At 43.6% G+C, this 27,059-nt stretch overlaps 1 protein-coding gene across 19 annotated transcripts in view; it reads left to right on the top strand.

Moving 5' to 3' along the window:
• Window positions 1–27,059, top strand: part of DLGAP1 (DLG associated protein 1) — a gene marked incomplete at both ends in the record, with an annotated part of 318,043 nt that overhangs the window by 60,345 nt on the left and 230,639 nt on the right. For 14 of the 19 annotated variants that reach the window (XM_080714555.1, XM_080714556.1, XM_080714544.1 and 11 more), the window contains one exon: window positions 16,804–17,018. In XM_080714555.1, coding sequence (XP_080570681.1) covers window positions 16,804–17,018 — 215 coding nt within the window. Of the gene's footprint in view, window positions 1–6,907; window positions 7,022–16,803; window positions 17,019–27,059 lie in introns of all 19 variants that reach the window. The other 5 variants (XM_080714557.1, XM_080714558.1, XM_080714548.1 and 2 more) reach the window with 1 other exon arrangement.

Below are 27,059 nucleotides of genomic sequence, written 5' to 3'. Positions count from 1 at the left end.
CTACTCAGTAAGACCCTGTTTCAAAATAAAGAATGAAAAATAGGGCGGGGGGTGTTGTAGGAAGTAGACTGCCCGTGGATTCCATCCCCAGCACAACAAAAGAAAGAAAGAAAGAAAGAAAGAAAGAAAGAAAGAAAGAAAGAAAGAAAGAAAGAAAGAAAGAAGTCTTTAGGTGTGGCTTGAGGCAGAATGCCTTGGGATTTAATCCCCAGTAACAAAAAGAAAAAAACAGTATCTATCATGGCTGTATCTGGACATCTGAGAGTTCTAGGAAACATTATTACTCATCATCTTTATCCCAGCTCTGTGTATTTCAGGTCATGGGTACTGAATGGAGCCTCCGCCTGCCCCTGTTTCTAAATGACAGATGTTTCCTACTGATACTAAATACCATATAAATGGAAATTTTAACAGACAGGGTTGTTCTAAGAGAGATGAAGCCCTCTGTGTTTTATTTTTTAGGATTTGTATACTAAATACTTTTATTGGCGCACTATAATTACCCATCATAATGAGATAAAAGTAACATAAAACACACGCACGCCGCGCTTGGCGTTTCTAAATCCCATCCTGCTCCCGGGGTGCGCGTTAGTGAGATGGGCAGTGATAGGTTCATCTATGGGCACCGCGTCGCTGGAACCGTCTCCTTCATTTGCTTTCTCCCCCTCCCGCCGCCTTCCCACAAACCCTTCCACCATTCTGCTGGCCTCTCTCCTCATTTCGCTGAAGTCCTCTAGTTTCCTGTTTTCTCTCTAGCTTCCACATATTAGAGAAAAAAATACGAGCCTTGACTTTCTGAGCCTGGCTGATCTCACTTATAAAATCCCCTCGTTCCAGCCATTTTCATAATTTTGTTCTTTGGCCGGGCGTGGTGGCGCACCCTTGTCATCCCCGCACTTGGGAGGCGGAGACAGGAGGATCGCACAGGTTGGAAGCCAGCCGCGCTGGCTTAAGAGACCCTGCTTCCAAATAAAAATATAAAATAGGTCTGGGAGTGTAGCCCAGAGGTAGAAGGGTTTCCAGGAACCCCAGTACCACCAAAAATAATAATAATAATAATAATAATTTTGCTCTTTGTGGCTGAATGAGCGCCCTCGTGTCTACATACCACACTCTCATCACCTGATGACATTCCCTACTCAAGTAGGTGGGTTCTGTGATTTGGCTGTTGTGAATTGGACGGCCACGGACGTGGATGTGCGTGTAGCTGTGCTATTCTGGCTTTGATTATTTTGGAAAGACACCAGGGAACCGGAGAGCCGGGTTATATGGTGGTTCCATCCCTAGTTTCTTCAAGAACCTCCATTCTGATCTCCGCAGCCGCTGTTCTGTTTACAGTTCCAGCCACCGGTGTCTGAGGTTTCTTATTCCCCCACATCCTCGCCAGCCTGTTGTTTACATTCTTGATGATTGCCATTCCAAATGGAGTCAGTGGATTTTAGGATTTGGACAGTTGTTTGGCTTAGTTCTTAAAAATTGCCCCTAGCCCTAGAAGCTGAAAACATAAGAACAAGTAAAGTATTCAAAGATCAGGCTGCCTGTTCTTGCAAGGAGTAATAACCCAGTACGTGGATTCGTCCATTGGAGTAGGCATCTCTACCCTTGGCGGGGCTTTTTTCTGACTCTTGGCTATAAGATGTGTGTGTGTGTGTGTGTGTGTGTGTGTGTGTGTGTGTGTGTGTTTACTAGAAATTGAACCCAAGGCACATTCTACCCCCAGCCCTATTTTATTTTGATTTTGAAACAGGATCTCACTAGGTTGATGAGAGTCTTATTACTTGCTGAGGCTATCCTCGAACCCATGATCCTCCCCTCTCAGCCTCCCAAGTACTGGGATTACAGGTGTGCACCACAACACCCAGCCACAAGAAATTATTTATTTTATTTATTTTATTTATTTATTTATTTTTTTTTTGCAGTACTGGGGATGGAACCCAGGGGCATTCTACCTCCAAGCTATACCACCGGCCCTATTTTTTTATTCTTTATTTTGAAACAGGGTCTCACTGAGTTGCAGAGGGCCTCACTAAGTAGCTAAGGCTGTCCGCGAACCGCAGTCCTCCTGTCTCAGCCTCCCGAATGTCGGGATTACAAGCATGAGACACCACACCCAGCTCACCAGAACTTACTTAAAAAGAGCTTTGGATGTCCCAATTACTCCCTAGATTGGGCATATTAGAAAATGAAATATGACCCTTCACTTTCTATGGCTGGTTAATCTCACTTAACACAATGTTCTCCAGGTCCTGTAACACAGGGACTTCAGATGATGGAGGGGAAGGAAACCTCAGTAGAGCCAGGGAGACGCTCTAACAGAAGCGAGGAAGAGTGAGGTTCACTAATAGAATTACTACCATCGACTATGTGGACATATGTGAAAATCCCAACGTCAGCCCCAGTACTCTGGATTGGGAAGGGGTAAGACAGGCATCGCGGGAGGGCAACAGTGCTGTGCGTGTACGTCACTGGCAGCACCAGTTATGTTATAATGTGAGACTATAATGCACCGATAAAAACATATTAAATAAAAAGAGAGACTCAGTTCTGCCCTTATTCTGAAAACAAAGAGCTTTTAGGAAATATTCTTCTACACAAGTGCAATCAATAAAAGTAAAGATTCTAGTGTTCCAAAGAGCTCAATTCAAGAAGTATTACTTTAGGGTCTCAAAACTATCCATTCAACAGGCACGTTTCAAGCATTTATTTCGTGGAAGGTCCTTTGGGGGAAACAAAGATGAATGGCATTGTCTCTCTGATGCCCTGAAGGCAGTGTTTTTCAATCCCAGGGTTACAACCAATTAGCGGTTAGCGAAATCAATTTGGTGGGTCAGGAACAACGTTCTTTTAATTAAATAGAGCACAATAGAAGAGAACAGAAGAGTACAGAAGAGTGTGTGGAAGGTTGCACTCCCCTCTTTCTTTTAGTTGTGTATGTACATCTATTGGCTTCCAAAATAAGAAGTGTTCCTTATTGTGAGACATCGTCAAAAACATTTTAAAAGCCACCTCTGAAGAGAGAGAGAAAGGAAAAAATAGAAGAAAACAACAGACAAAAGATTTGCTCTCAAGGAGTTTGCTTCTCGCTGGGAAAAGAGAGCTAATTAACAATGACGTGGAACGCTCATAACAGTACCGTGGGATCCTTTGTCTAAAGCAGACAATGACCAAGAGGTGCAAGCAGGTGTCCCCAGGGTACGGGGCGGGACCAGTGCGGCACAGTTCACCAAGGTGACAGTCCCCCCTCCTTCTTTCTTGAAGAACTTTCAGCATGCACACTGCCGATCCTTCTCAGAAGGTTTGCGTGATGGAGATGAGTGTGATTCAGGAAGGAAAGATTCTACTGAGATCCATTTGAAACCAGTGTATCTTTAGGTGTAGAAAAGCCATTTGGAATAAAAAGCCCAAAGGGCACCGAGACATAGTAGTAACAGGTGAACGAGAGGAAAAGCAAGGATGCATCTCTTCCTAAATCCTTTGGGGTTTTGCTGATAGATGTCAAAAAAGCTAAGTCAATAATTCATAAGTGTAGTCATCTGTAAGCCACATACTCAATTTCTATTGAGTATTCTAAAATTAATAATAGATAAACTAAAAAGGTTTTCTGCAACTGATTTCAAAATTTGTCGTTATTAAGTTTTAGTATCTGAGATAATTGGCTGGATATTTTACAGATTTTAAATTTGCTGTAACTTTTTTTTTTTGGTGGTACTGGGGGTGGAACCCAGAGGCTTTTCTACCTCCGGGCTATACTCCCAGATCTTTTTTTATATATATTTTATTTGGAAACAGGGTCTCACTAAGTTACTGAGAGCCTCACTAAGTAGCTGAGGCTGGCTTCGAACCCGTGCAATCCTCCTGTTTCAGCCTCCCAAGCGCGGGGATTACAAGCGTGTGCCAACACACCCGGCTCTTGCTATAACATTTTTAATAAGATTATCAGACCTTAAGTTCTAAGAGAAAAGCTCTGTACTCATCAGCATTTTTAAATAGCTTTAACTGTTTTTCTTAGGTATTTATCAGACTTTATGTCCTAAAAAATAGATTCACATTCATACAGATCTGACACATGGCTGGAGTGTGTATGACACGGACAGATGATATGCTAGGAGATGAGTTTTCCAACACCGAAGATATGATGTTGATGAACGTTCTTTCTACATTGGAGCTTCCATCGACCCCAGAGGGAAGATCGCTCAACTACCGATATCTCTGCTTCTGAGCACCAGACACCATTCTGGTTTCCCATGGGTAATTCAGTTTTTGAAATTAGGAATTATAGCACCAAACCACATGGAATATGGTGAACAGTTTAGCAATAGTGGGAAAATACAAGGCTCACAGCCATTCCAAGTCCACAGACATGCCTCCACTCTGCCAGAAAGAGAACAGCTGCAGGAAACAATTGAGACAGGGCCCCAGATTCACTCGTCTCCTATGTGAGGGGTGAGGGATGTACTTACCATAGACTTAAACCGCTATTGTTTTTATCTCTGACTTGTTTATGATGTTTTCACTCTTTCTTATATTTGGCCAAAAATTATAGCCGACTCTAACAACTGGGTAGGGGTGATCCGTGCCCATTACTTACACTCCTTTGCTCTTCCAAACATCTGATCTCTATTACTGGTTACCATTTTCCAAATGTTATAGCAAAAAAAATATCCCCTAGCAATTTAACACTTGAGTTTTATTTGTAATAGAAAATTACTGTAAGTTTTGAAACTCTTATAGACAGCAGCATGATAAAAAAGAACACAGAAATTTGAGTGAGACAAGCCTGTCTTTCGATCTTGCCGTATACTAGCTGTTAACACTTAGTGTACATCATCTCATACCACTCTCAATTTTCTCGTCTTCGCAATGGGATTAATAACAGCAGAAGAGTTTTGTAGCACATGATATAGTATGGCTCCCTACAGGGCCCAGCGCTCCATGCTTCCCTGGGAAGCTGGTCAGCGAGAAAGGGCATATCTTTGTCCAGTGATCCAAGAAAAGGTCCTGAGATGCTCATAGACTGGACAGGCTTAGATCACGGCCATGCAATGGCGCCATCGGCCTCTCCCAGCTTCTGAGCCACCCTTAAAACCCAGGTATCTCCAGTGAGCGAGGAAGGTTCCCCAAAGCAAAATCCATGGGATGTGACCACAGGAGCCAGAGTGGAGCTGGGTTAGCAAAAGTCACTGGTTTCCACCACAGTCATGTACATACGGAGCTGGACATGGTGGCACATGCCTGTAATGCCAGTACTTGGGAAACAGGCAGATCATAATTGACCCTCAGTAACACAAAAAATCCTGCTTCGAAATAAAAATTGATGATGATGATGATGGTAATAATAATAATAATAATAATAATAATAATAATAATGGACTGGGTTGTTGTAGCTTGGTGATAAATGACCCTGGGCTCAATCCCTAGTAAGAAAAAATAGAGGTAGGACCAGACATGGTAGTGCATGCCTATAATCCCAGTTCTTGAGAGGCTGAGGCAGGAGGATCACAGGTTGGAAGCCAGCCTCAGCAACTTGGAGAGACCTTGTTGCAAAATTTTCAAAACAAGCTGGGCATGGTGGTGCACACTTGCAATCCCTGCGCTTGGGAGGCTGAGACAGGAGGATGGCGCAGGTTCGAAGCCAGCCTTAGCTACTTAGTGAGGCTCTCGGCAACTTAGTGTTATGTTTCCAAATAACATATAAAATAGGTCTGGGAGTATAGCCCGGAGGTAGAAAGCCTCTGGGTTCCACCCCCAGTACCAAAAAAAAAAAAAAAAAAAAAAAAAAATTTCAAAACAAGTTGAGTGTGGTGGTGCATACCTATAATCCCAGTGCTTGGGAGGTTGAGACAGGACTATCACAGGCTCAAGACCAGCCTTGGCAACTTAGCAAGGCCCTCAGCAATCTAACAAGACCCTGTTTCAAAATAAAAAAAGGGCTGGAGGTGTAGCTCAGAGGTAGAATGTGAGTTCAATCTCTAGCATCACAAAAATTAAAAAAAAAAAAAAAAAAAAAGCTGGTCGTAGTGGCGCACACTTGTAATCCCAATACTTGGGAGGCTGAGACAGGAGGATCACAGCTTCCTGGACAGCCTCAGCTACTTAGTGAGGCCCTCTGCAACTTAGCGAGACCCTGTTTCAAAATAAAGAATAAGAAATATAATAATAATTAATATTAATAATAATAATAATAATAATAATAAATGTAGCTCTGAGGTAGAATGCCCTGGGGAATAACACACACACACACACACACACACACAGAGTACATTCCACCCTGAGGGGTATTTCACCCTCAAGGAAGAGGATTGTGGGCACAAACTCCAAGCCCAGTAGGTAACTCAGAGCCACAGAGAGTCCGGGCTCGGCTGGACTCGCTTCACGGCTATTTTTATATTCAGTCTCTTTATCCATCCTCCAAATTTACCTGAACCACTTAAAACTCGTAAATTTCCTTAAGGCCGCAGACTGTGTTTTATGAAATCCTTTGCGTGTGCGTACCCAGCAACTGCTGAGTGCAAGGTCCCCTGTAGGTCTGTACCGATCGATGTGCGTGGGTGAGGATAATCCCATAGCACTTTGCACAGCGAGCAAATCGCCATCACCTGGTTTACAAAGTTCTGTTCTTCCAAAAGGATTTAAAAAAAAAAAAAAAAAACAAGGGGAGGTGAGGATGGGCAAAGGGTCCAAACCCTACTTTACAAGAGGTAGGAGTTCACTCTTGTCCTTAAAAGGTAAGGTTAAGCAGTCCAAAGCAGAATGAGCTGTGGCACCAGCTGGGGCTCCGGGGCGTGTGCGGAAGGCCGGTTCCCAGGGAGAGGCTACCCTGTCTGGGTCTGCAGAGCACCTCGTTGTAATCTGCCTATTCCTGCTTTTTTTTTTTTTTTTTTTTTTCCTCTGCCTTTGCTATGAGAAGAGCAAGCTAAAAAGGCTGCAGGGACACGTGTGCCAAGTCGCATTTGTCAAGGTGAAAGCCATGTGGAACAGGAAAGCAGTTCTCCCCGTTGCAAAGAAGATGCACAGAAGCCGAGTGAGTAGGGAATCTGAGAGCCCACTGGAGTGCTTAGAAGCCCCACACTGCACCGCGGCCCCGTCTGGAAGGGCTGTGGGCAGGAGCCTGGAATCCCAGCAGCCCCTGTTACACCTGCCGAGACGCCCTTAGTTAGGGGGACCCCGGGCCTCAAAGCTGCGGCTGGCCCCAGAGCCTCAGTCCAAACCGCCCCCGTCTGCTGAAGCAGGAGCATAGACCAGACCAAAGCTGGACAGGGAGGCGCGAAACTGTGAAACAAAGGCTGCTTCGCCTCTTCATTCAATATTTCTTATTTTAAGCCCTCTTTAGACCGGTCGTGGTGGCGCACACTTGTAATCCCCGCGCTTGGGAGGCAGAGACAGGAAGATCGCGCAGATTCGAAGCCAGCCGTGCTGGCTTAAGAGATCCTGTTTCCAAATAAAAAAATATAAAATAGGTCTGGGAGTGTAGCCCAGAGGTAGAAGGGTTTCCAGGAACCCTAATACCACCACCAATAATAATAATAATAATAATAATAATAATAATAATAATACCACCAATAATAATAATAATACCACCAATAATAATAATAATAATAATAATAATAATAATAAACAACCCTCTTTAGCAGTGCTGGCTGATGAGTGTCAAAATGATATTTATGATTATTTTAGGAGTTACCTTTTACCTTTTTTTAAAGTACAGTTCAGTGAAAGCATGCTGAGACAAGAGGATCACAGGTTTGAGGCCAGTCTCAGCAACTTAGCAAGGTCCTCAGCAACTTAGTGAGACCAGATCTGAAAATAATAATAATAAAAGAACAAAGGGCTTGGGGTGTTGCTCAGAGGTAGAATGACCCTGGGTTCAATCCCTAGTAAAAAAAAAAAAAAAAAAAATCAAAAGGAACACAAACAGCCAGGCATGGTGGTGCACACTTGTAATCCCAGTACTTGGGAGGCTGAGAAAGGAGGATCGCAGATTCGCGGTCAGCCTCAGCTACTTAGTGAGGCCCTCCACGACTTAGTGAGACCCTGTTTCCAAATAAAGAATACAAAATAGGGACTGAGGGTATAGCTGGAAAGTAGAATGCCCCTGGGTTTTATCCCCAGTTCAAAAAAAATACTGCAGGAAGGATTAAAATAACCAACGCAGATGCCACTCCCAGTGCTCTGACACTTGTCAGATTATTCCATAAGTCACGATCCCAGCTCTCTTTACACAGAGAGTTTTCTCGGCCTATGGAGCCATCCTCACCCAGCCCAGGGAGGGCCCTGCAGGGTGCCCAAGCCCCCTCCCCACCTGATTGCTTCCACGGAGATCCAGCTGCAGGGGTCAGCTCGCAAATGTAAGCTGATTTACTAGGAATGCTTAGCGCTCACCATTTTAATCCCTACTCTTCTTTGCCGAGTTTCTACCTAATCAACCAGCGCCTAAGTCCTGTGTCCCCGCCTCTCTGGTTCCTGGTGAACGCTGCTCCCACGTCACCTCGGCCTCTGTTTCCCTCTGTGCAGCTCAGAACTGCGCTGCCCGGGGAGTCTCCTGTCTCAGGAATCTGCTCATTCCAGCGGCCCTGGCTTTCTAAGCGTCTTCATTCCTCTCGTGGCTCTCAGATTTCCCAGAATCTCACGCATTTTCATTACTCCAAACCTCGCCATCCAACTTCCCATCCCGAGACAATCCACTCTCGGAGGGTCGCACACATGGCTTCATGTCTCAGCCATCCACCATCCCTGGCCCCGGATGTCTGCGCACATCGCCAGCTGCCGGCCAGTGCCAGCCGTCCGCCAAAGCAGGCGTCCAGACTCCTGTGCTTTGGAAGGGCCTGGTGTGAATAAGTGTCCGTGTCTGAAATAGTTGTTCTTGTCACTTTTATTTCAAAGCATGGAATCCCATATTTGCTTAGTAATGTACTTTTCTTCCAGACAGACCTAAAATTCTGTGAAGTTGCTTCCTTCTCTGAAATATGTGCTCTGTAGATTATCATAAAATAATAATTGTTACCAGGAAGACGTAAGTACATAAGAAGAGGAGAAGATTCCTGGAAAATCAATGCTAATCGGTTTATTAATTTAGTCTCTGCCGAAAATGAACATTTCGTTTTATAATTACTAACTCCAAATACACTGATTTCCGGCTCCTTTTTTTTCTAGTTGTTTATTTGTTTGTTTGTTTGTTTGTTTGTTTGTTTTAGTACTGGAGGTTAAACCCAGAGGTATTCTAACTTTGAGCTACTACCCTAGCTCCATATTATTTTTTTATTTTGAAACAGGGCATCGCTAAATTGCTGAGGCTGGATTACAAGTGTGTGCCGTGACACCCAGCTTTCTTGTTCTTCTCTTTATGCATGATTTTTAAAAAGCTTGTAATTGATTTTAAAACCCATATTTTTCACATTTCAACATCTCAGATATTGAGATGCATCATGTAATCTGCGGAGCATTCAATTCAAGTGGTTGCATTCCTTTCTTAGTGATACCAAAAAAAAAAAAAAAAAAACTGAAGGGTTTCTATTGGGATCTTAGATTCGGTAAAATAAAGGATTCTATTTTAGAGACAAGCTGGGGAAGACCAAAAGTGGGTACCTGTTCATTCAAAAAAAAAAAAAAAAACTTTATTAACTAAGTGGGGATAAAATTCATAAAAAAAAAAAACAGCCAAATGTTTGAGACCTTTGAAACAAAAGTATGACCTCGAATCATACAACCTTTAAGCGTCCCCTCTAAGAAGAGAAAGATTTCTTCAGGGCCCCCAGCTCATTAAAGTTTGCGCTCACAGACCTCCCAGAATTAGTGACTTGCTTTCAACTGAGTTTCAGAAAACCTATGAATAAAAAATTTAAAAAAGGTGAGCACAAAAGTTAGCTCCCTTCCGAAGGACCTTGAAGACAGGTGAGTGCCTTCCGCACCCACGGGCCAGGTTAGCTTTGTTTTTGCCATAGAAGAATGTTTATATGTTTGTGTATTACAACCTGTGTCATCTACTCGCATGTATATTCTTTTACTAGAAAATCTAATGAATAGAGGATATAGGTCTTCTGGGAAGCTACTGTTCTTTCATCTCCAAGATATTTATTGCTAGCCATACTTAAAAAGAGATTTCCAACATTTTTTGGAGGGTATCACTTAGAATTGAACCCAGGGACATTCCACCTGTAAGCTATACCCCCAGCCCTATTTTACTTTTTATTTTAAAACAGGGTCTCTCTGAGTTTCAGGGGGCTTCACTGTGATCCTCCTGTCTCAGCCTCCCAAGTACTGAGATTACAAACATGCACCCCCACACCTGGTTTATATTGCCAACCTTTATACTTACATTTTTAAGGTGCTTTGAAGTTCACCATCTGTATTCATACAAATTATCTCTTTTATAATATAGCTGTTATTTCCATTTTCCAGACCAAAAAAAAAAAAATTGGATCAAGGCAAAGTGACTTATTCTAGGTCATACACAACTAGTGAAAGCAAAGCTGGCATTACAATTCATCCATTAATTTTACTCTATGAAATATACTTTATGATAATGTTTACAGAACAAAATTAATAAAAGCACTCGGCTATATCTGAATACCTGCTGCCAAATTCTTCAATGTGGTCTACCCAACCGGAGTCGTGACATACACCTTCAATCAGAAAATGAATAAATCATTTTAAAAGACGAACAAGAAAGAATTCACCCATTCACGTAGAGCCCCATCTACACGAAGCCTCCGTGCTGGCACTGTCCAGGTCCTAGGAATGGCTGGGAGGAGCGTGCCCTCTTCTCCCTTGGCCGGCCTTCCCGCCCTGTCACCACAAGCTGGACGGGCAGAGTCCTCACGCAGCCCAGGCCCTGACCCCACAGCTTGACAGTGCCCGTGCATATCCAGTGCATGGCACAGGGAACCAGACTTTTTCAAAAATCTTCACCAAATTAAAAAAAAGGAAGAAGGCTTCTTTTCTCCTCTGATTTCTGTGAACCAAAATGAGGCTTTGAAGATTAGATCACTGAGAGATCCGGCAAGCTGGAATATATGGTCCAAGTGTGCGGCCTCTTTCTCAGTCTTCCAGGATAGAGCTGAGTCCTCAGGACAGAGCTGCAGAATACTTCCTAATGAGAAACTCCAGCTCAAAGATGATGGGCATTGACTCCTAAGAATTTAAGCTTAGTGAATCAAACCTTTTTTTTTTTTTTTTCTTTTGGTGTTGAGGATTCAGCCCGGATACCAGGACCATTATGCCTCCAAGATACACCCCTAGCAATTTTTATTTTTTATTTTGAAACAGGGTCTTGCTAAGTTGCTGAGGCTGGCCTAGAACCTTAGCTCCTCCCGTTTCAGCCTCCCAAGTACTAGAATTACAGGAATGTACTACCACACCTGGCTGGAATTTAAGCTTTTGCTTAATAAATTTCAATTCTTTCTACCCTTATATTATCAAAAAAAAAAAAAAAAGTAGACAGGCATCAGAATCTTCTTGGAAAGCCAAAGTCATCCTTCACAGGGAACATCTGTGTGTTCAGCGGGGCGGGCGAGTGTCGTGAGTGAATAAACTCCACCAGCAGACCTCCATTAAGCACTTCCTGTGGGCATTGCCTCATTGAATCCACGCACCTCCTTTACACAACACACCATTTATGGGCTACGAAAACAAGGTACAAAGGAATTCATTAGCTTGTCCAAGGATATAACCGGCCCCGCAGGAACTCAACCCTGGGCAGTCTAATCGCAGCGCCCACCCCTCCAGCTCCTCAGCAGTGCTGCTTCCCCAGTTCCACTGAGCGTACAGTGGAGCGATGAAGCAGAGACACAAAGAACAAGTGGTGCGTACACCAGCTGGTGACTCTGCAGGTAGACACGCAGCCAGATCACGTGGCTCGGGAGTTGGCCAACATTTTCTGTGAGCTACACAGTCCCCATCACCACCATGTGACTCTACCCCCATAGCTCAAAACCATAGTCAACATGCAATCAAAGGTCATGGCTGAGTACCAATAAAACTTTATTTATAAAAACAGAGCGTGGGCTCGATTTAGTCTGCAAGCTATCGTTTGCTGACCCCTGACAGAGATGGCACGTGCTAGAGGTTTCAGACAGAGGAAGATCGATGTAGGCTGCAGCAGCTGCAGGGAGCTTTGGGAGCGCTGGGACCAATTAGGAAGGGAAATTTGAGAGGCGTTTACAGGACCCCAAGTGACCTGGTTCTGCCCTTGCATCTCCTGCGTCCCTTCTGCCTTGCTCTCTGGCCTGGCTGGCACTTTCATACCTAGCCGTCTTGTCCCCTTTTCTTCTGGAGGCTGGCACTGGCTGAGCCTTCAGCCTGGAAGCTCTGTCCCAGACCTCCCCAAGCCTGGCCCCCCTGCTCATCAGATCTCTTCTAGGTGCAAAACAGCTGTCCTGATATATCACCTCATCTAAACTTATCCTCTAAACTTACCCCGCTAATTTGTTGCTGTCCCTATTTACTCTCCACCTCTCCAAGCTCTCCTGCTAGAGTGTGAGTTCCTGGGAATGGGATCAACATTTGTATTGTTCAGTACTGGCAAGTGAGCAATCAAAAAATACTTACAGAGGGATCAGAATAAGGGTGGGAGGCGGGAAGAGAGACTTAGAGAGACTTAGGGGATGTAAGCACGTCCCCACTGGGTGGTAGCTTGTTTTATCCTGCTCTGTGACTGAATGGGCAGTAGCCTTCATTGAAACAGCCCACTATTCAGTGCTTATGACACTATTTCAATTAAGACAGCATCCCCATAGCCAAGCGTGGTGGCACATGCCTCGAATCACAGTACTTGGGTGGCAGAGAGGAGGATCACGGGTTTGAGGTCAGCCTCAGCAACTCAGTGAGACCCTGCTTCATAATACAAATAAAAAACAGGGCTAGGTTGTAGCTCAAAGGTAGAATTGCCCTGGGTTCAGTTCCTAGGGGGGGAAAAAAGCATCCTGACCCTGGAACTAGAGGTTGTTAACACTTGATTATTGTCTCTCGTCAGGGGTAGGCTTCTTAATGATGCCACGCGGCTTCATTACAGCTCTCTATTGGAATGTTAGTGCAACCGCTCCTTTTTCTAATGCATAGCTATCATAAAACTTAACCTGAAATGGAATGCGGTTATCGTTATTTTCTTAATGTTTTTTGGGTCCAACGACCTCTTGAGATGGTTCAAACAACAGGACATCCCACTAGCCTGGGGTCAGCCAGTGCCTGGGTTCTTTGCTACAGCACCCCTTTCTTATTGCGACTTCCGGTACCCAAAGCTGCCGTCACAGCGAAGGCAGAGGCCTCATCAGGTGCCAGCAAGGACAGCCTTCCCGTCAGCTCTCCCTAAATCTTACTCTGTGTCGTGGAACTGGGAAGACCTAGCCTCCTTTGACTGGCAGCGGAGACCATGAAATGGTCCGTCCTTTCCACTCAAGAGAGAATAACATTTCACACGTTTGTCCCCTTACAAAATGGTGGACTTTCTGCTGAAGCCCTGTATCCAAGTAATGTCTCTCTCTTTTGCTTTGGCATTTAAGAAACCAAAAATAAAATTGGGCTCAACTACAGCAATTTTACTGGACCTTACAGTTTAATAATCACGTTTTTCTTCTCTAAGGTTTGATTTTTCGGAGTCTTTACTTCTCCTAGAATTGATTTGTGTGTTATTTAATATGCTGTTGTATGGTACCTTTAGGTAAATGAGTGAGATGTTAATATTTATGTCCCATTTCAATGGAAGTCACTCCATACAACTGCTTGTATGCTGTTATTTTAAAAGATGTTTGGATTGAAAAGAATGCAGACTAAATACCTCTCAGCTGATCCCCTTAGCAACAATTACAGGCTGTAGATTTCTACCATAAGCTAACTCGAAAAGCACCTAAACAGAAATTGTCTGTGTTTTTCCCCCATAAGTAACATTAGCTAATCAGCTTGTCATTCGTCTCTGAAATCTTCCGTGTTTCTCCCCGTAAATAACATTAGCTAATCAGCTTGTCATTAGTCTTTGAAACCTTCCAGAGAGCAACGCTCAGGAACTTGACTGCAGTACTGAGAAATGTTTGAATATCTCATCTATGACCTTAGCTGTACCAAATTAATTTTAAAAATGTAATTGCTAAGCCAATAATGAGGTTCTGAACATGATTATATCTGTGCAATGAGGCATTTGTCAATTGAAGGAAAACAAGACTGTTCCCAACATTTATAATTTCCTATAAAAAAAAATCCTTGTTGCTGTGGCAATTCTGATGCTTTTGAGCTAAAAAATAAAAATTGTACATTGCTGCTAGCATAGGTTGTAATAATTGGCAACTATATCAAATGTGATAGATCACAGAGGTGTCAAGGACTACAACTGTTCTGTTCTTCAAATACCAAACAACACAGCCCAAAACGAGGCTCCATCAAATAGCAATCAACAAACCAGGCGTGGTGGCACATGCCTGTAATCCCAGGACTTGGGAGGCTGAGCCAGGAGGATTGCAGGTTCAAGACCAGCCTCGGCAACTTACCAAGACTCTCAGCAACCTAGCTAGACCCTGTTTAAAAACAAAAAATAAATTAAAAGGGCTAAGGGTGTGGCTCAGAGATAGAACACCCCTGTGTTCAACCCCTGGTACCACACACACACACACACACACACACACACACACACACACACACTCACAGAGAATAATGTTGTTACTATTCCTTAGCTGCATGGACTAAACAGACCTACATTTATAAAGCATTTCAAACAGTGCCTGCCCATGGGAAGAAGAAGATAAGAATTGTTATATTAAATAAGCATTCCACATAGTGAAGCTCATACTCTGCTAAACACCCCCCAGAATGACCTCCAAGGTGTCAAACCCACAAGTTGCAGCGCCTTTTCAATCTACTGCTTCTAGATATATACTTTTAGATTATACAGATAAATTTATAATTTAATGAGAAAATAAGCCAGATGTGGTGGCTCATGCCTGTCATCCCAGGACTTGGGAGGCTGAGACAGGAGGATCACGGGTTTGAGACCAGTATCAGCAACTTAGTGAGACCTTGTTTCAACATAAAAAATAAAAAGGGCTCAGGGGATAGCTCACCCCTGAGTTTAGTAAAATAAAAAAAGAACAGAAGGAGAAAATAATTGTGATTTTTTTTAGTGGAGCATCTACTTTCATTTCATAGAATGGATATTACTTAGAAATGTATGCCTAGTGTGTACAAGTATCGTTGTGGAACATCAGTGTGTTAAACTTCAAATTTATATCTTGTTAATCATAAAATGTGTCAGGTTCTGATTTGGAAGGCAAACCAAAAGACATTGAATCCCAGCATTTCCATTAACTAGCTGTGTGTCCTTTGACAAGTTACCTAGGCTTTCTGGGAGAACTCCTGATTTTCGTCCGAGAAATACAGGGGAAAAATGCACCAGGTATGATAGCAATGAAATACATTCCTGTAAGCAAATTGCTGAGCACAGTTAAATGTTAATAATGAACTACTGTGTTGTCTTAATGGTAACCAGTAGAGCATTAGCATCAAAATATCAAATACTATCTTCTCTTCTTATTGTAAACCTGGCCAATTCCAAGAAGCCCTTCCTGGGTACTCCTTCCCCGTTGCCGTTGCCGTTTCTGATAACTCCTTTTTCTAGTGTCTTTTAGTGCCTAGTTTATTTATGGCAACATATCTTCAACTTGCTAATATGAAGCTTTGGAACCCTTCCCAAATTACTTATATTTTGTCTTCCCTGTTATATGCATGCTGAGGGCAGGAATCAACTTCCTTCTTTTCTTTATTCTATTTTATATACGAAGGCTTGTGCAGTGTTCTGTGCACTGCAATTTTTTGTGACTTTTTAATGGATCAAAATAGATGGTTGTTATACATTTCTTTCACCAAATAGAGAAAAAATGTGATTGCATAGGAACTGGGTAGAGTTCATGTTCAAGTGGAAATTCTAAGAGGAATTTTAAAATGTCATTAAGAAGCCTTCTAAAGCATAGTGTGATGTCTTGCTCAACTCGAAATGATTACAGAAAGAAAAAAGAAGACCATGCTGACAGTGTTCTCTTGGGTGGTTCCCACAAGTAGGGCATAGAGCAGAATCTAGCAAAACACAAGGAAAAGGGGTGATTTACTTAACTAATAACTATGCCATTTAAGTAGAGTGCCCATTCTGCCAACATCACATGCTCCCAAGAGGGTGTGTGTGTGCGTGTAGAAGCCAACACACATAAAAACTAACATTGTAGTAGCTTTCCTGAGGATTGCATTAGAAACCTTCAAAGAGTGCTTTAAACAGATGTGTGGAGGCTGGATCCAAATTAAGAGAAGTTGAGTAGAAATTGGTGATGGGAAGGGGATACAGCTCGTAACAATGCCAACCGGGAAGAAGAGAAGCTGGACATGAGATAGTAAAGCTGGAGGAATATTCAGGGGAGTCAGTGGTAGCTCAGAAAGTACCTGGTCTTAAGTGAAACCTAAAAACAAGGCATTGGAAACTCAAACAAAACTCCTGTCCTTTTCAGTGGCTTTGACTTGGCTTTTGTCAGTGCAAGAAAACCGAAATGTGGAAAGGAACCAGAGCCAAACATTTTCATTTTTTCCTAATGGCCGACATTACTTTTTAAGATTGTGATATGAATCTACATGCATTCACAATATGTGCTTAAGCCTATCATAATAAAACACTAGATATGTGCTTAAGCCTATCATAATAAAACACTAGTACAGAAAGGTTAATGTCTAAAGGTTTTTAATAATTATCTCTCTTATGTATATACAGGTCTCACAAAAAAAAAATGGAAAAGAAAAAAGTCGGATTTTATGAAAAGTGACCTCGATGTTTTTCCTCTGTAGGTTCCTCAAGATGAGTGGTCAGGGTACACCCCTCGAGGGAAGGGTGATGAAATTCCATGCCGGAGGATGCGGAGTGGCAGCTACATCAAAGCCATGGGAGATGAAGACAGCGGAGACTCGGACACCAGTCCCAAGCCTTCTCCCAAAGTCGCCGCGCGAAGAGAGAGCTATCTCAAGGCTACCCAGCCCTCCCTCACGGAGCTCACCACGCTCAAGTAAGTGCTCCTCACGTGGTATTTCTGGTAGCTTCTGGTTTTATCATGGAGGATCAGATTGTTTGACTCCAAGAGTCTGTGGGGCGAAAAATATCCGTCAGATGAAATAGTGTGATACATCGAATGGTATATTGACACTGACGCTGAGTCTGACTCGTGCATCTCAAGGCTTCAAAGACAAGCAGCTCTGGGTGTACTCGGAAGTGGTCAGCAGCTGAGCCCCTGACACCCAAAGGAAGGGACTGAAACAGCCCCGAATGGCTTCGGGAAAGAAGCCATTGCATTGACCTGATTGATCATTCTGTTCAGTAGGAAGGTCAATGATTCCTGATTTTTAGTCATTTGTTCAGGCACTAAATATCCAGGAGAACTAACTCCTCCTTAAAAGACTCGAATTTCTCAGATGAATGAGTAATATATAGAGATGCTAATCTTAGAGATGCTTGTAGAACGTGGTCGTTCTTGAAAACTGGGTGATTTGTGACCGTTCCTGACACCCGTTTCGATTTGCACACTCTAACTGTACTACAATACGTAAGGCCTAAAAAAATGGTTGTTTAGAAAAATATAATTATAATTAGTCCTCACCTCTGTTGGTGCTATTTCTAAACAGAGAAAAGCATTACAGGGGAAGCTGCCGAAATTCATCATTTTCAGCAAGACCTGATTTAAATGTTAATAATATTTACAGGCAGTAAATCAGAGCCTGGGAATATAGAATTAGAGATAGAATTCCATTTGGACCTGAAAAATATAAAACATATTACAGATAACTAGGAGTATGTGTGTGTGTTACTGGCGATTGAAGCCGGGGTCACTCTACCACTGAGCTACTCCCCAGCCCTTTTGAAACAGGTCCTCACTAAGTTACTGCACCATAGGTAGCCTTGAAGTGTTAGTCCTCCTACCTCAAGCTCCCAAATACTGGAATTGCAAGTGTACACCACCTTGCCTAGTGATAATTAGTATTTTTAAAGTGTTTTGATTCCATGTTTTGATGTTATTCGTGCATTTATATTATGCTACGAAGTGAAACATTAAAAGCCAAAACAAATAAAACAGAAAAGACCAAAGCAGTCAGATTAAAGAAAATAAACCAGATTATTATTCAAGCACATTGAAAAACAGTAGAAAAACATTCTGTGATGGAAAATTATTTTAATACAAAATACATTTTAAAAGAACTGGACATGGAGAATCCCTTCATGAGTTTTCCTTCTAGAGACCATATGGAACCCCTCTCTTAATATTAATAAAAAATTAACATCCGCATATTAACAAAACAACACTCAGAAAGATGCTCTGCCATCTTTCCAATTCTAGTTGTCCTTCTTCTGTGGTTTATGTATTAGTTTTCTAGAACTATTTTTATTTATTTACTTACTTACTTACTTACTTATTTTTGTGGTACTAGGAATTGACCCTAGGGGCATTGTACCTCTGAGCTGTACCCCCAGCCCTATTTCTTATTTTGAAACTGGGTCTCACTAAGCTGTGGAGGGTGCTGTCCCAGCCTCCCAAGTCCTGAGATTATAGGCATACATCAGTAGGACTGTTGTTTTTTTAAAATTATCACCAACTGGGTGGTTTGAAACAATAGAAATTTATCGTTTCACAATTCAAGAAGCCAGAAGTCTGAACTTTAGGGGTCAGCAGGGCTGCGCTCCCCCTGAAGCCTGTAGAGGGCCAGCCTCGCTTGTCTCTTTCTGGATTCTGGTCGTGGCCGGCGACACTTGGCCTTCCGCAGGTGGCAGCTGCGACCCTTTGGTCTCTGCCTGTTGTCCCATCTCTTCACATGGCCGTCTTCTCAAACACCAGACCTCGGATCAGGGCCCGCTCGTGACCTCATCTTAACTTGACTAAGTATGTGAGAGCCAGCCAGCCTTGCTAGCCTCTCCCTGTAATCTGCAATCCCAGTATTAGGGATTAGAAACCTGGGAGGAGAATCCCAGGTTTAAGATCAACCTCCTTAATGTACCAAGACCCTGTTTCAAAATAAAAATACAATTGGGCTGGAAGTGAAGCTCAAGGAATGAATGTCCTTTGTTTCAATCCCCAGTATCATAAATAAATAAATAAATACATAAACCGGGCGTGGTGGGCACGCTTGTCATCCCAGCATTCGGGAGGCTGAGACAGAAGGATCATGGTTTGCAGACAGCCTCAGCTACTTAGGCCCTTTGCAACTCAGTGTGACCCTGTTTCAAAAAAAATAAAGAATAAAAAATAGGGCTGGGGGTGTAGCTCAGAGGTAGAATGCTCCTGGGTTCCATCCCCAGTACTGCAAGCAAGCAAGCAAGCAAGCAAGCAAGCAATAAATAAATAAATAAATAAATAAATAAATAAATAAATAATCTGCGCAGACTGTTTTCAACTTCTTTTCTGTAAAGCCCCGAGTCTTTACAGAAGTCTTCATTGCACTTGGACTCATCTAGAGACTCGGAAAATAAGATCTACCCAGTCTGAAAAGAGCTGGCTTTATAAAAAGGGCATTTCAAAGTGGTGTGCATGAGTGTGCCCAAGGGCCCCTGTGACAACGTCTACTGCAGACCTTGAGCGACCTTTCCCCTACAGACGACGGCGGCCACAGCCATGGTGTCCGCCGAGGTCCTCTAGGAGACACAGATAAGGAAATGCGATGCCCACGAAGTCCCTTAGACCTCTGAGTTCTCTGTCTCCCCTGCTCCATTTCCCCCTAACGACTTACCTTCCTTTAACTTCCTGGATCATGATTTTATAGCCATCCTATATTTTCTTTAATGTCCAGAATAATTTTTTCTTATCCAGATGTTGTTTTGTTTGGGGTGTTGTTGTTGTTGTTGTTGTTGTTGTTGTTATTGGGGTCATTTAGTGTGGGTGTACATTGTGTTTGTGTGCATACGTGTGTGTGTGTGTGTGTGTGTGTGTGTGTGTGTGTGTGTGTGTGTTTTGCTAGGGATTGAGCCCAGGGGTATTCTTCTTCTAAGCTTCTCCACGCTAGCCCTATTTTATTTTTTATTTTGAAACAGAGTCTTGCTAAGTTGCTGAGGGCCTGACTAAATAGCTGAGGCTGGCCTCGAACCTGTGATCCTCCTGTCTCAGCCTCCCAAGAACTGAGATTACAGGTGTGAACCAGTTTCCAGAACTTTTAAGAGCAGAAAAAGGCCACCACAACAGAGAAGGCTGACGGCTAATCAGATACTTGAAAGAGCGTAATCAGTCAGTCACCGTAGACCTGTGTGAATTCAAAATGGAAACCGACTTACTAGGGAACACCTTGAAGTTGAATAGTACTTTCTCTTTTTTCTTAAAATGGAGCTTTATCAACCCATCTCTATTTCTCTCTTCCTTTAGTGGGCAGGAGAACATCTGGCCACATTTTAAACATATCTTTCTTCTCCATGCAGTCATCTAATTTACCAGAATTCTCTCTCAGAGTTTAACTTATCTCTACTAATTTCTCCTTCACTGGTTTTGTTTGGTATTCGTTTTTTGTTTGTTTGTTTTTGATACTGGGGACTGAACCCAGGGGCATTCTACCTCTGAGCCACATACACCCCTAGTCCTATCTTACTTTTTATTTTGAAACAGCTTCATTAAGTTGTTGAGGCTGGCCTCGAACCTGTGCTCCTCCTGCCTCGGTCTCCCAAGTACTGAAATCACATGCGGGTGCCATCTCGCCCAGCTCCTTCCATCATACTCAGCCACGCCTGATTATTAACGAGTTCTCATTTAATAAATTTTAAGAAGATACACAAGGAGAAAGAGAAGCAAAGATTCAGACATGACGTGGCTCATAATCAATTCTTTTATTTCTTGATGATGTTTTGACTGGAGATCGTTATTTTTCTTGAAGTTCGAAGCATTCAGACCCTCATGAGGAAAAAAAAAAAAACAGATAACCATATCCTAGAATTCTCATTCCCCAAAAAAAGAAAACTCTATTTATGTTCCTACTTCTTTGACATTTAAGTCAATTTTTTTCCTCCTTCCTCCTCAGCAAGTCACAGCTTTAGGGGATGAATCAGAGCCATGAACCAAGATGACTAAAATTAGTCAAGTGAGACTGGGACAACATTTTGTTTGAGGTTTTTAGCTCCCGTCTTCTCTTAGAATTGTTACAGAGAAAGCACTCCTACACTTCCTACGTTGTTTTTCTTTTTTCTTTTCCCTTTTCTATTTTCCAAAGGCATCTTGAGGGTTGACTTGTGGGGTTGGTTTTCGTCAGCTCTGTGCTCTCGGTGATGGGGTCTTCAGCTGAACGTTCTGGAATCCGGCATCCATGTGAACGTTCTGGAATCCGGCATCCATGTGAACGTTCTGGAATCCGGCATCCATGTGAACGTTCTGGAATCTGGCATCCATGTGAACATTCTGGAATCTGGCACCCATGTGAACGTTCTGGAATCTGGCATCCAGCAGCTACTCTCCAAAAGCTACTATTTGTCTCACTCATTTTTATTTTATTTACTTTTTTGGGGGGGAAGAGGATACTGGAGATTAGACCCAGGGCCCTTCTCCCTCCAGGCTACACCTTCAGCCCTTGTTATTTTTTATTTTGAAACAGAGTCTTGCCAAGCTGCTGAGGCTGGCCTTGAACCTGCGATCCTGCTGTCTCAGCCTCCCAGGTATCAGTTATAGGTGTGCACCATCACACCAGGCTCGTTCTCTTTTCTTATTCCATGGCTATTAGCACCTCCCTTCCCCTAGCTAGCTTTTCCTTCATCCATCGTTAGCTAACAATGGATTTTAAGTGGCATATCAGCCCAGAATATTCATATTTTCAGAAGAGCCTTCTAAATATTTTGTAGTATATTTTCAGGGAAGCAGAGCTGAGGCTGGGGCCAGAGTTTCCTCCAACCACGTCACCACAGCTTGGCTCTGATGGACTCAGATCCTTTCCTTGGATTTGCTAGCATAGGCGATTTCTTCTGGAACTGAAATCCCTACCTGCCACCATGACTAGTCAAAGTTATATCCAGATCCCATCCTGGATTTTCATTCAATAGACTGGGGGTGTGGGGGGATTTCGGAAGTGACATGGAACTGCCATTTAAAATTCTAAAGTTAAATTCAAATATCCAGCAATCCGAGGCAAATAGCACTTTAAAATTTCTTCACACTTGTTCGTCCCTTCATCCAGGCACTAAGAAAAAAAAATCCCTGTAAGAAATATTAATATTATAGACTTTGAAACTCTGAAATTGGTGAGAAGGGCCCTAGGCTTTTTGAGAGAGGTTTTTCTGAGCTTCAAGCAATTTTGATGAAGTCTCTAGCAGAAGGCTTTGGGAAGGTTTGTTTTCAGTCCTAAACACCTTAAAGGCCCAGTTTGATTTTGTTTATGTTTTTGTTTTAATTTTTAGGATTGTTAATCCTCTTCATTTTTCCTCAGGGCCTTGAACCCTGTTATTATTTGTTTTGCTTTGTTTTAGATAAGTTGATGAAATACTAAATAGTTCTGTGCTTTGGGCAACTGGTTTAATATTTATAAATCTCCCCCAATAAAATGGAGAGTCTCCAGCTTTTAGCGTGATGGCACCACAAAGGTGGCTTCTACCACAACCCTCCCACACCCAAGCCAGGGCAGACAGCAGTAGCCGATCCCAGCATGGATGGATCCCATCGCCCTTTCCACTGAGCACAACTCATTGGTCCCTGATGCCCGCGGAGGCTCTATCTGGTCTGCATGAAAGCTCTCTGCTGAACCCACAGGCACTAATGTGTAAGTTGTAAGAACAAGGCACAGAAGAACTAGAAGTCCACAGCTTAAAGACAAAAAGAGAACCCACTGGTGAACACCTTTGAGAGGAGGCAGAGGAGCTGTTCCCCCTCAACCTCAATTCTGGAGATTCAAGATGAATTCACTTTACCTCCGGAGCCGCGCACGGTTGCCTTTTGCTGGAGTCTGTTTATCAAAGTTTCTTTTCCTCTCTCTCTAGGCACACTGTGTCCTCTGCCTGTCCCCACATTATACACATCCCTCCTACCCACCGACTGCTCCTCTTTCTCCTTCCCTCCCCAAAACAAGAGGAGGAGTGGTAGAGAAGGGAGCAGTGCTGGGTTTTTATTTTTTCCCCCAAAGATGCGCACCACGCTTGAGAGCCGCGTCCCGTCTTTGCCTGACTGACGTGAAATGTCTATTTCCCTTAGGAGTCTCGGAGCCTGTTTTCCCTAAAAGCTTTTACATTCCTGCCTTTTCCTGAGTAAAACTGCCGTGCTCTGCAGTGCAGAAAACAGAACAACACAATCTGATACTACGAAATTGGGACTCTCCAACCCCAGTGACATACTGGGCGGTTTCTCAGTCCTCCCTGACTGTGACACTTTCTTTACTGTTCTCTTTTCATCCAACTCCCCTCCCACTCTGCAAAACAATAAGAAATGGAGACAAGCTTAAAGAAGGTAGAGTCGTTCTCATACACGGACTCTCGCTTTCTCACAGGCAAGTGACGGGGGTACCTTACAAACTCTGGTTGAAAGGAGGAGGAATAGTATAAGAAATTGCCTGTTATATTCAGCCCCTGATAACCACGCCCGGCTTTAAAAAAAAAATCTCTCCTTCATTGGTAAATGAACGCGCCTCCAAACGATGCTATCCTGTGTGTGTGGCTTAGTCTGTACCATACTGTGGCCCCTTACTGTGTGACTGCTCTTTAGAAAACCTGCTTCAGGAGGGCGCCTTCGCAGACTGAACTCTCTACAATGATCACAAAGAAGAGGGAATTACTGTGTGTCTCTAAAAGAAACAGGATGAAAGGAAGCCTAGGTCCCTGTTAGGGAGATTAAAAAGTAGGAACGATACCTACACCTTAACAAGGTTCTGGGTGCCTGGTTGAAAGCTAAGGGCCCTGGGTACGGATTTTCATCCGATCATCACAACTCGATGTGTGATTTTTTCCCCTTTTACAGATTAGTCCTCTGCATTTTAGAGAGATTAGATTTTGTTCAATATTACCTGTCAGCGACATGTGAGCACTAAGAATGGAGCCCAGAAAAGATAGAACTCGTGATGGAATGAAGACCTTACTAAAACATTAGGAAACGATATTTTGCTTTTTATACCTTTATTAGTGTGTTATAATTATATACCATAGTAACATTCAAAGTGATACTTAAATGTACGCACACATCAGTTGGTGCAGGGAACTATTTTAAGGAATTTGGGTTTTGAAGGACAGTATGCATCTGAGTGACAACCCCAGCCCTATCTTACTGTTGGAAACAGAGTCTCGCTAAGTTGCTGAGGCTGGCCTCGAACCTGCGATCCTTCCACCTCAGCCTCCCAAGTACTGGGATTACAGGCCTGTGAAGCCAACTTAAAGAGATTTTTTTATTAATTTATTTTTTAAATTGGTGCATTGTAGTCATATATCAATCACATTGGAGTACAAGACTTGAGAGGATATACAAGCACACATCATCCAATTAGCCCTCCTCCAGTCCCCATCCCATTCCCTCTCCCTCCCTCCATCCCACGCTTCTTTGGTGATTTACTTTGATACATTTGTTTATGTACCTCCTGCGTTTTAAAGAGGCTCCATCCTCCAGTATTACATACCCTCTGATTGGTCACATTAGCTGCTTCACTATAGGGCCCTTTCTATAGCTCAACCTCTTCCTGTTGCCCTTTTCCTCCTAGTTATTGCTGATTAAGAGAAGCGTCTGATTTATATTTTCTGCGATATTTCTCTGTGCATGCTGCATTGCAAGTACCGATCCCACTCTTGATGGTCCCAGTAGTGGCCTGGCTACTCAGTGGACTGATCCAGACCTCGCTGGCTCAAGCAGCGGCCTTGCCTCATGGGAGGCCCCAGTTCTGGTCTCGCTGGCCCCTGCACCGGTCTAACCCCTAAGCTGGCTTTGGTCCCGGCCTTGGAGGCCACAGGAGTGAACTTGCCTCACGCCAGGCTCCGATGCTGGCCATTGGCCCCTGCACCGGCCTAACCCCTTGGCAGGATTCCAGTCCCGGCCTTGGAGGCCCCAGCACTGGCCTAGCCTCACGGCAGGCTCCAATGCCGGCCTCGCTGGCCCCAGCATCGGCCTCACCCCTCGGCAGGCTCCAATCCCAGCCTCGGAGGCCCCAGTACCGGCCTTGCCTCAAGGCAGGCTCCAATCCCGGCCTCGGAGGCCTCAGCACCGGCCTTGCCTCACGGCAGGCTCCAATGCCGGCCTCGCTGACCCCAGCATCGGCCTCACCCCTCGGCAGGCTCCGATCCCGGCCTCGGAGGCCCCAGTACTGGCCTTGCCTCATGGAAGGCTCCGGTGCCGGCCTCGCTGGCCCCAGCACCGGCCTAACCCCTCAGCCGGCTCCGATACTGGCCTCGGAGGTCCCAGCACCGGCCATGCCTCACGGCAGGCTGCGATGCCGGCCTCACTGGCTCCAGCACCGGCCTAACCCCTCAGCAGGCTCTTATCCTGGCCTAAGAGGCCCAACTTAAAGAGATTTTTAAAGGACAGGAAAAGGAAAGCTAATTGCATTTGAACATCTGTGGTGGGCCTTGAACCCGTGATCCCCCCTGTGTCAACCATCTAAGTGCTAGGATTTCAGGTGTGTGGCACCATGCCCAGCTGGATCCTACATTTTCAAGCTAAGCATACAGAAGGCCATGGTTTCAAGGCATTCAAATAATCTCGAACTCCATAAATGCATTACTTTTCTTCTTGACTCTTTTCCCTGTCCATAGAATTGCCATTTTCCTAAATACAGTCATGAAGCATCATGGCTCACCTCTTTCTCTCCAAGATGTAGGCTTTACTATTTCTCACTTGAATGACTACAAGAGACAAATTTGCCTCAGTTACAAGCCTCTCTCCATTGACTCCTTCCAGAGACTTTCTACCAGGTTACTAAGAAATCATCTCTGAATCTCATTTTGTCTGTGCACAAAGAATTCAATCAGCATTCAAAAGTTTCACGGCAAATTTCCATTCTTCTTCCTTGAGATCTTCTCTCTTGCTGTCTTCCAAATGTCCTGTGATTCAATCAGACCAAGATCCTAATTATTCTGAGTTCCTATTTATCAGACATCAGCCCCCAAATCACAAACTTCTAAAAACTAAAATGTGGTTTTCGCACATGCTATATGTGCAAAAGTGTTTACCATGGGTCAGTAGGTAATTCTGCCTGTGGAACTGCCATGGTCAAATACAGGTGGTCCATGTCAAAAAAAGACTTCCAAGCCAACCTGGTAGCACATGCCTCTAATCCCAGTACTTGATAGGCTGAGACAGAAAGATTGCAGGTTCAAGACCAGCCTCAGCAATGTAGCAAGACCCCATTTCTAAAACAAAAAGGGCTGGGGATATAGCTCAGAGGTAGAATGCCTTTGGGTTCCATTCCCAGCACCAAAAAAAAAAAAAAAGAGTAAATGACAATAATAAAAATGAATCCAAGGTCACAAGACCAGGAAAGAGAACAGGATCTTAAAGCTCTCAACTGTAATCAGAAAAGGTCACCTTCCTTTGATACATTTGTTTATGTGCCTCCTGCGTTTTAAAGAGGCTCCATCCTCCCCTATTCCATACCCTCTGATTGGTCACCTTAGTTGCTTCACTATAGGGCCCTTTCTATAGCTCGACCTCTTCCTGTTGCCCGTTTCCTCCTAGTTTTTGCTGGGGCTAATTGGATGATGCGTGCTTGTATATCCTCTCAAGTCTTGTACTCCAATGTGATATATGATTACAATGCACCAATTTAAAAAAAAAGAAAAGAAAAGAAAAAAAAGAAAAGAAAATTTAATCATGACATACAAAAAAACAAACAAAAAAAAAAGGTCACCTTCCTTCCCCATTCTGTTAGCAAAAGCCAGAGACGTAGCACTGTTCCATTGGAAAGGGTGCAGGGCAGGCAACCTTACCATGTGCCAAGACACAGACAAACAAAACAGCACTTGGTGGACAGCTCTGATGACTACTAAAGTGCATCCTCCTGGACGCTAAGTATTTAGCTCATTCTCTCCCGCAAGCATTCATGCTCTGCCATCACAAGAGAAGACCCAGCGCTCTTGCCCGTCCTGGCACAGTATCAACCTGCAGTCATGGTTTATGAATGATCGTCTGTAC

This window comes from Muscardinus avellanarius (genome assembly GCF_963383645.1).
Source record: "Muscardinus avellanarius genome assembly, chromosome: 17".
NCBI lineage: Eukaryota > Metazoa > Chordata > Mammalia > Rodentia > Gliridae > Muscardinus > Muscardinus avellanarius.
Note: the sequence above shows the minus strand (reverse complement) of the source record. Positions and strands in the feature narration are given on the sequence as shown.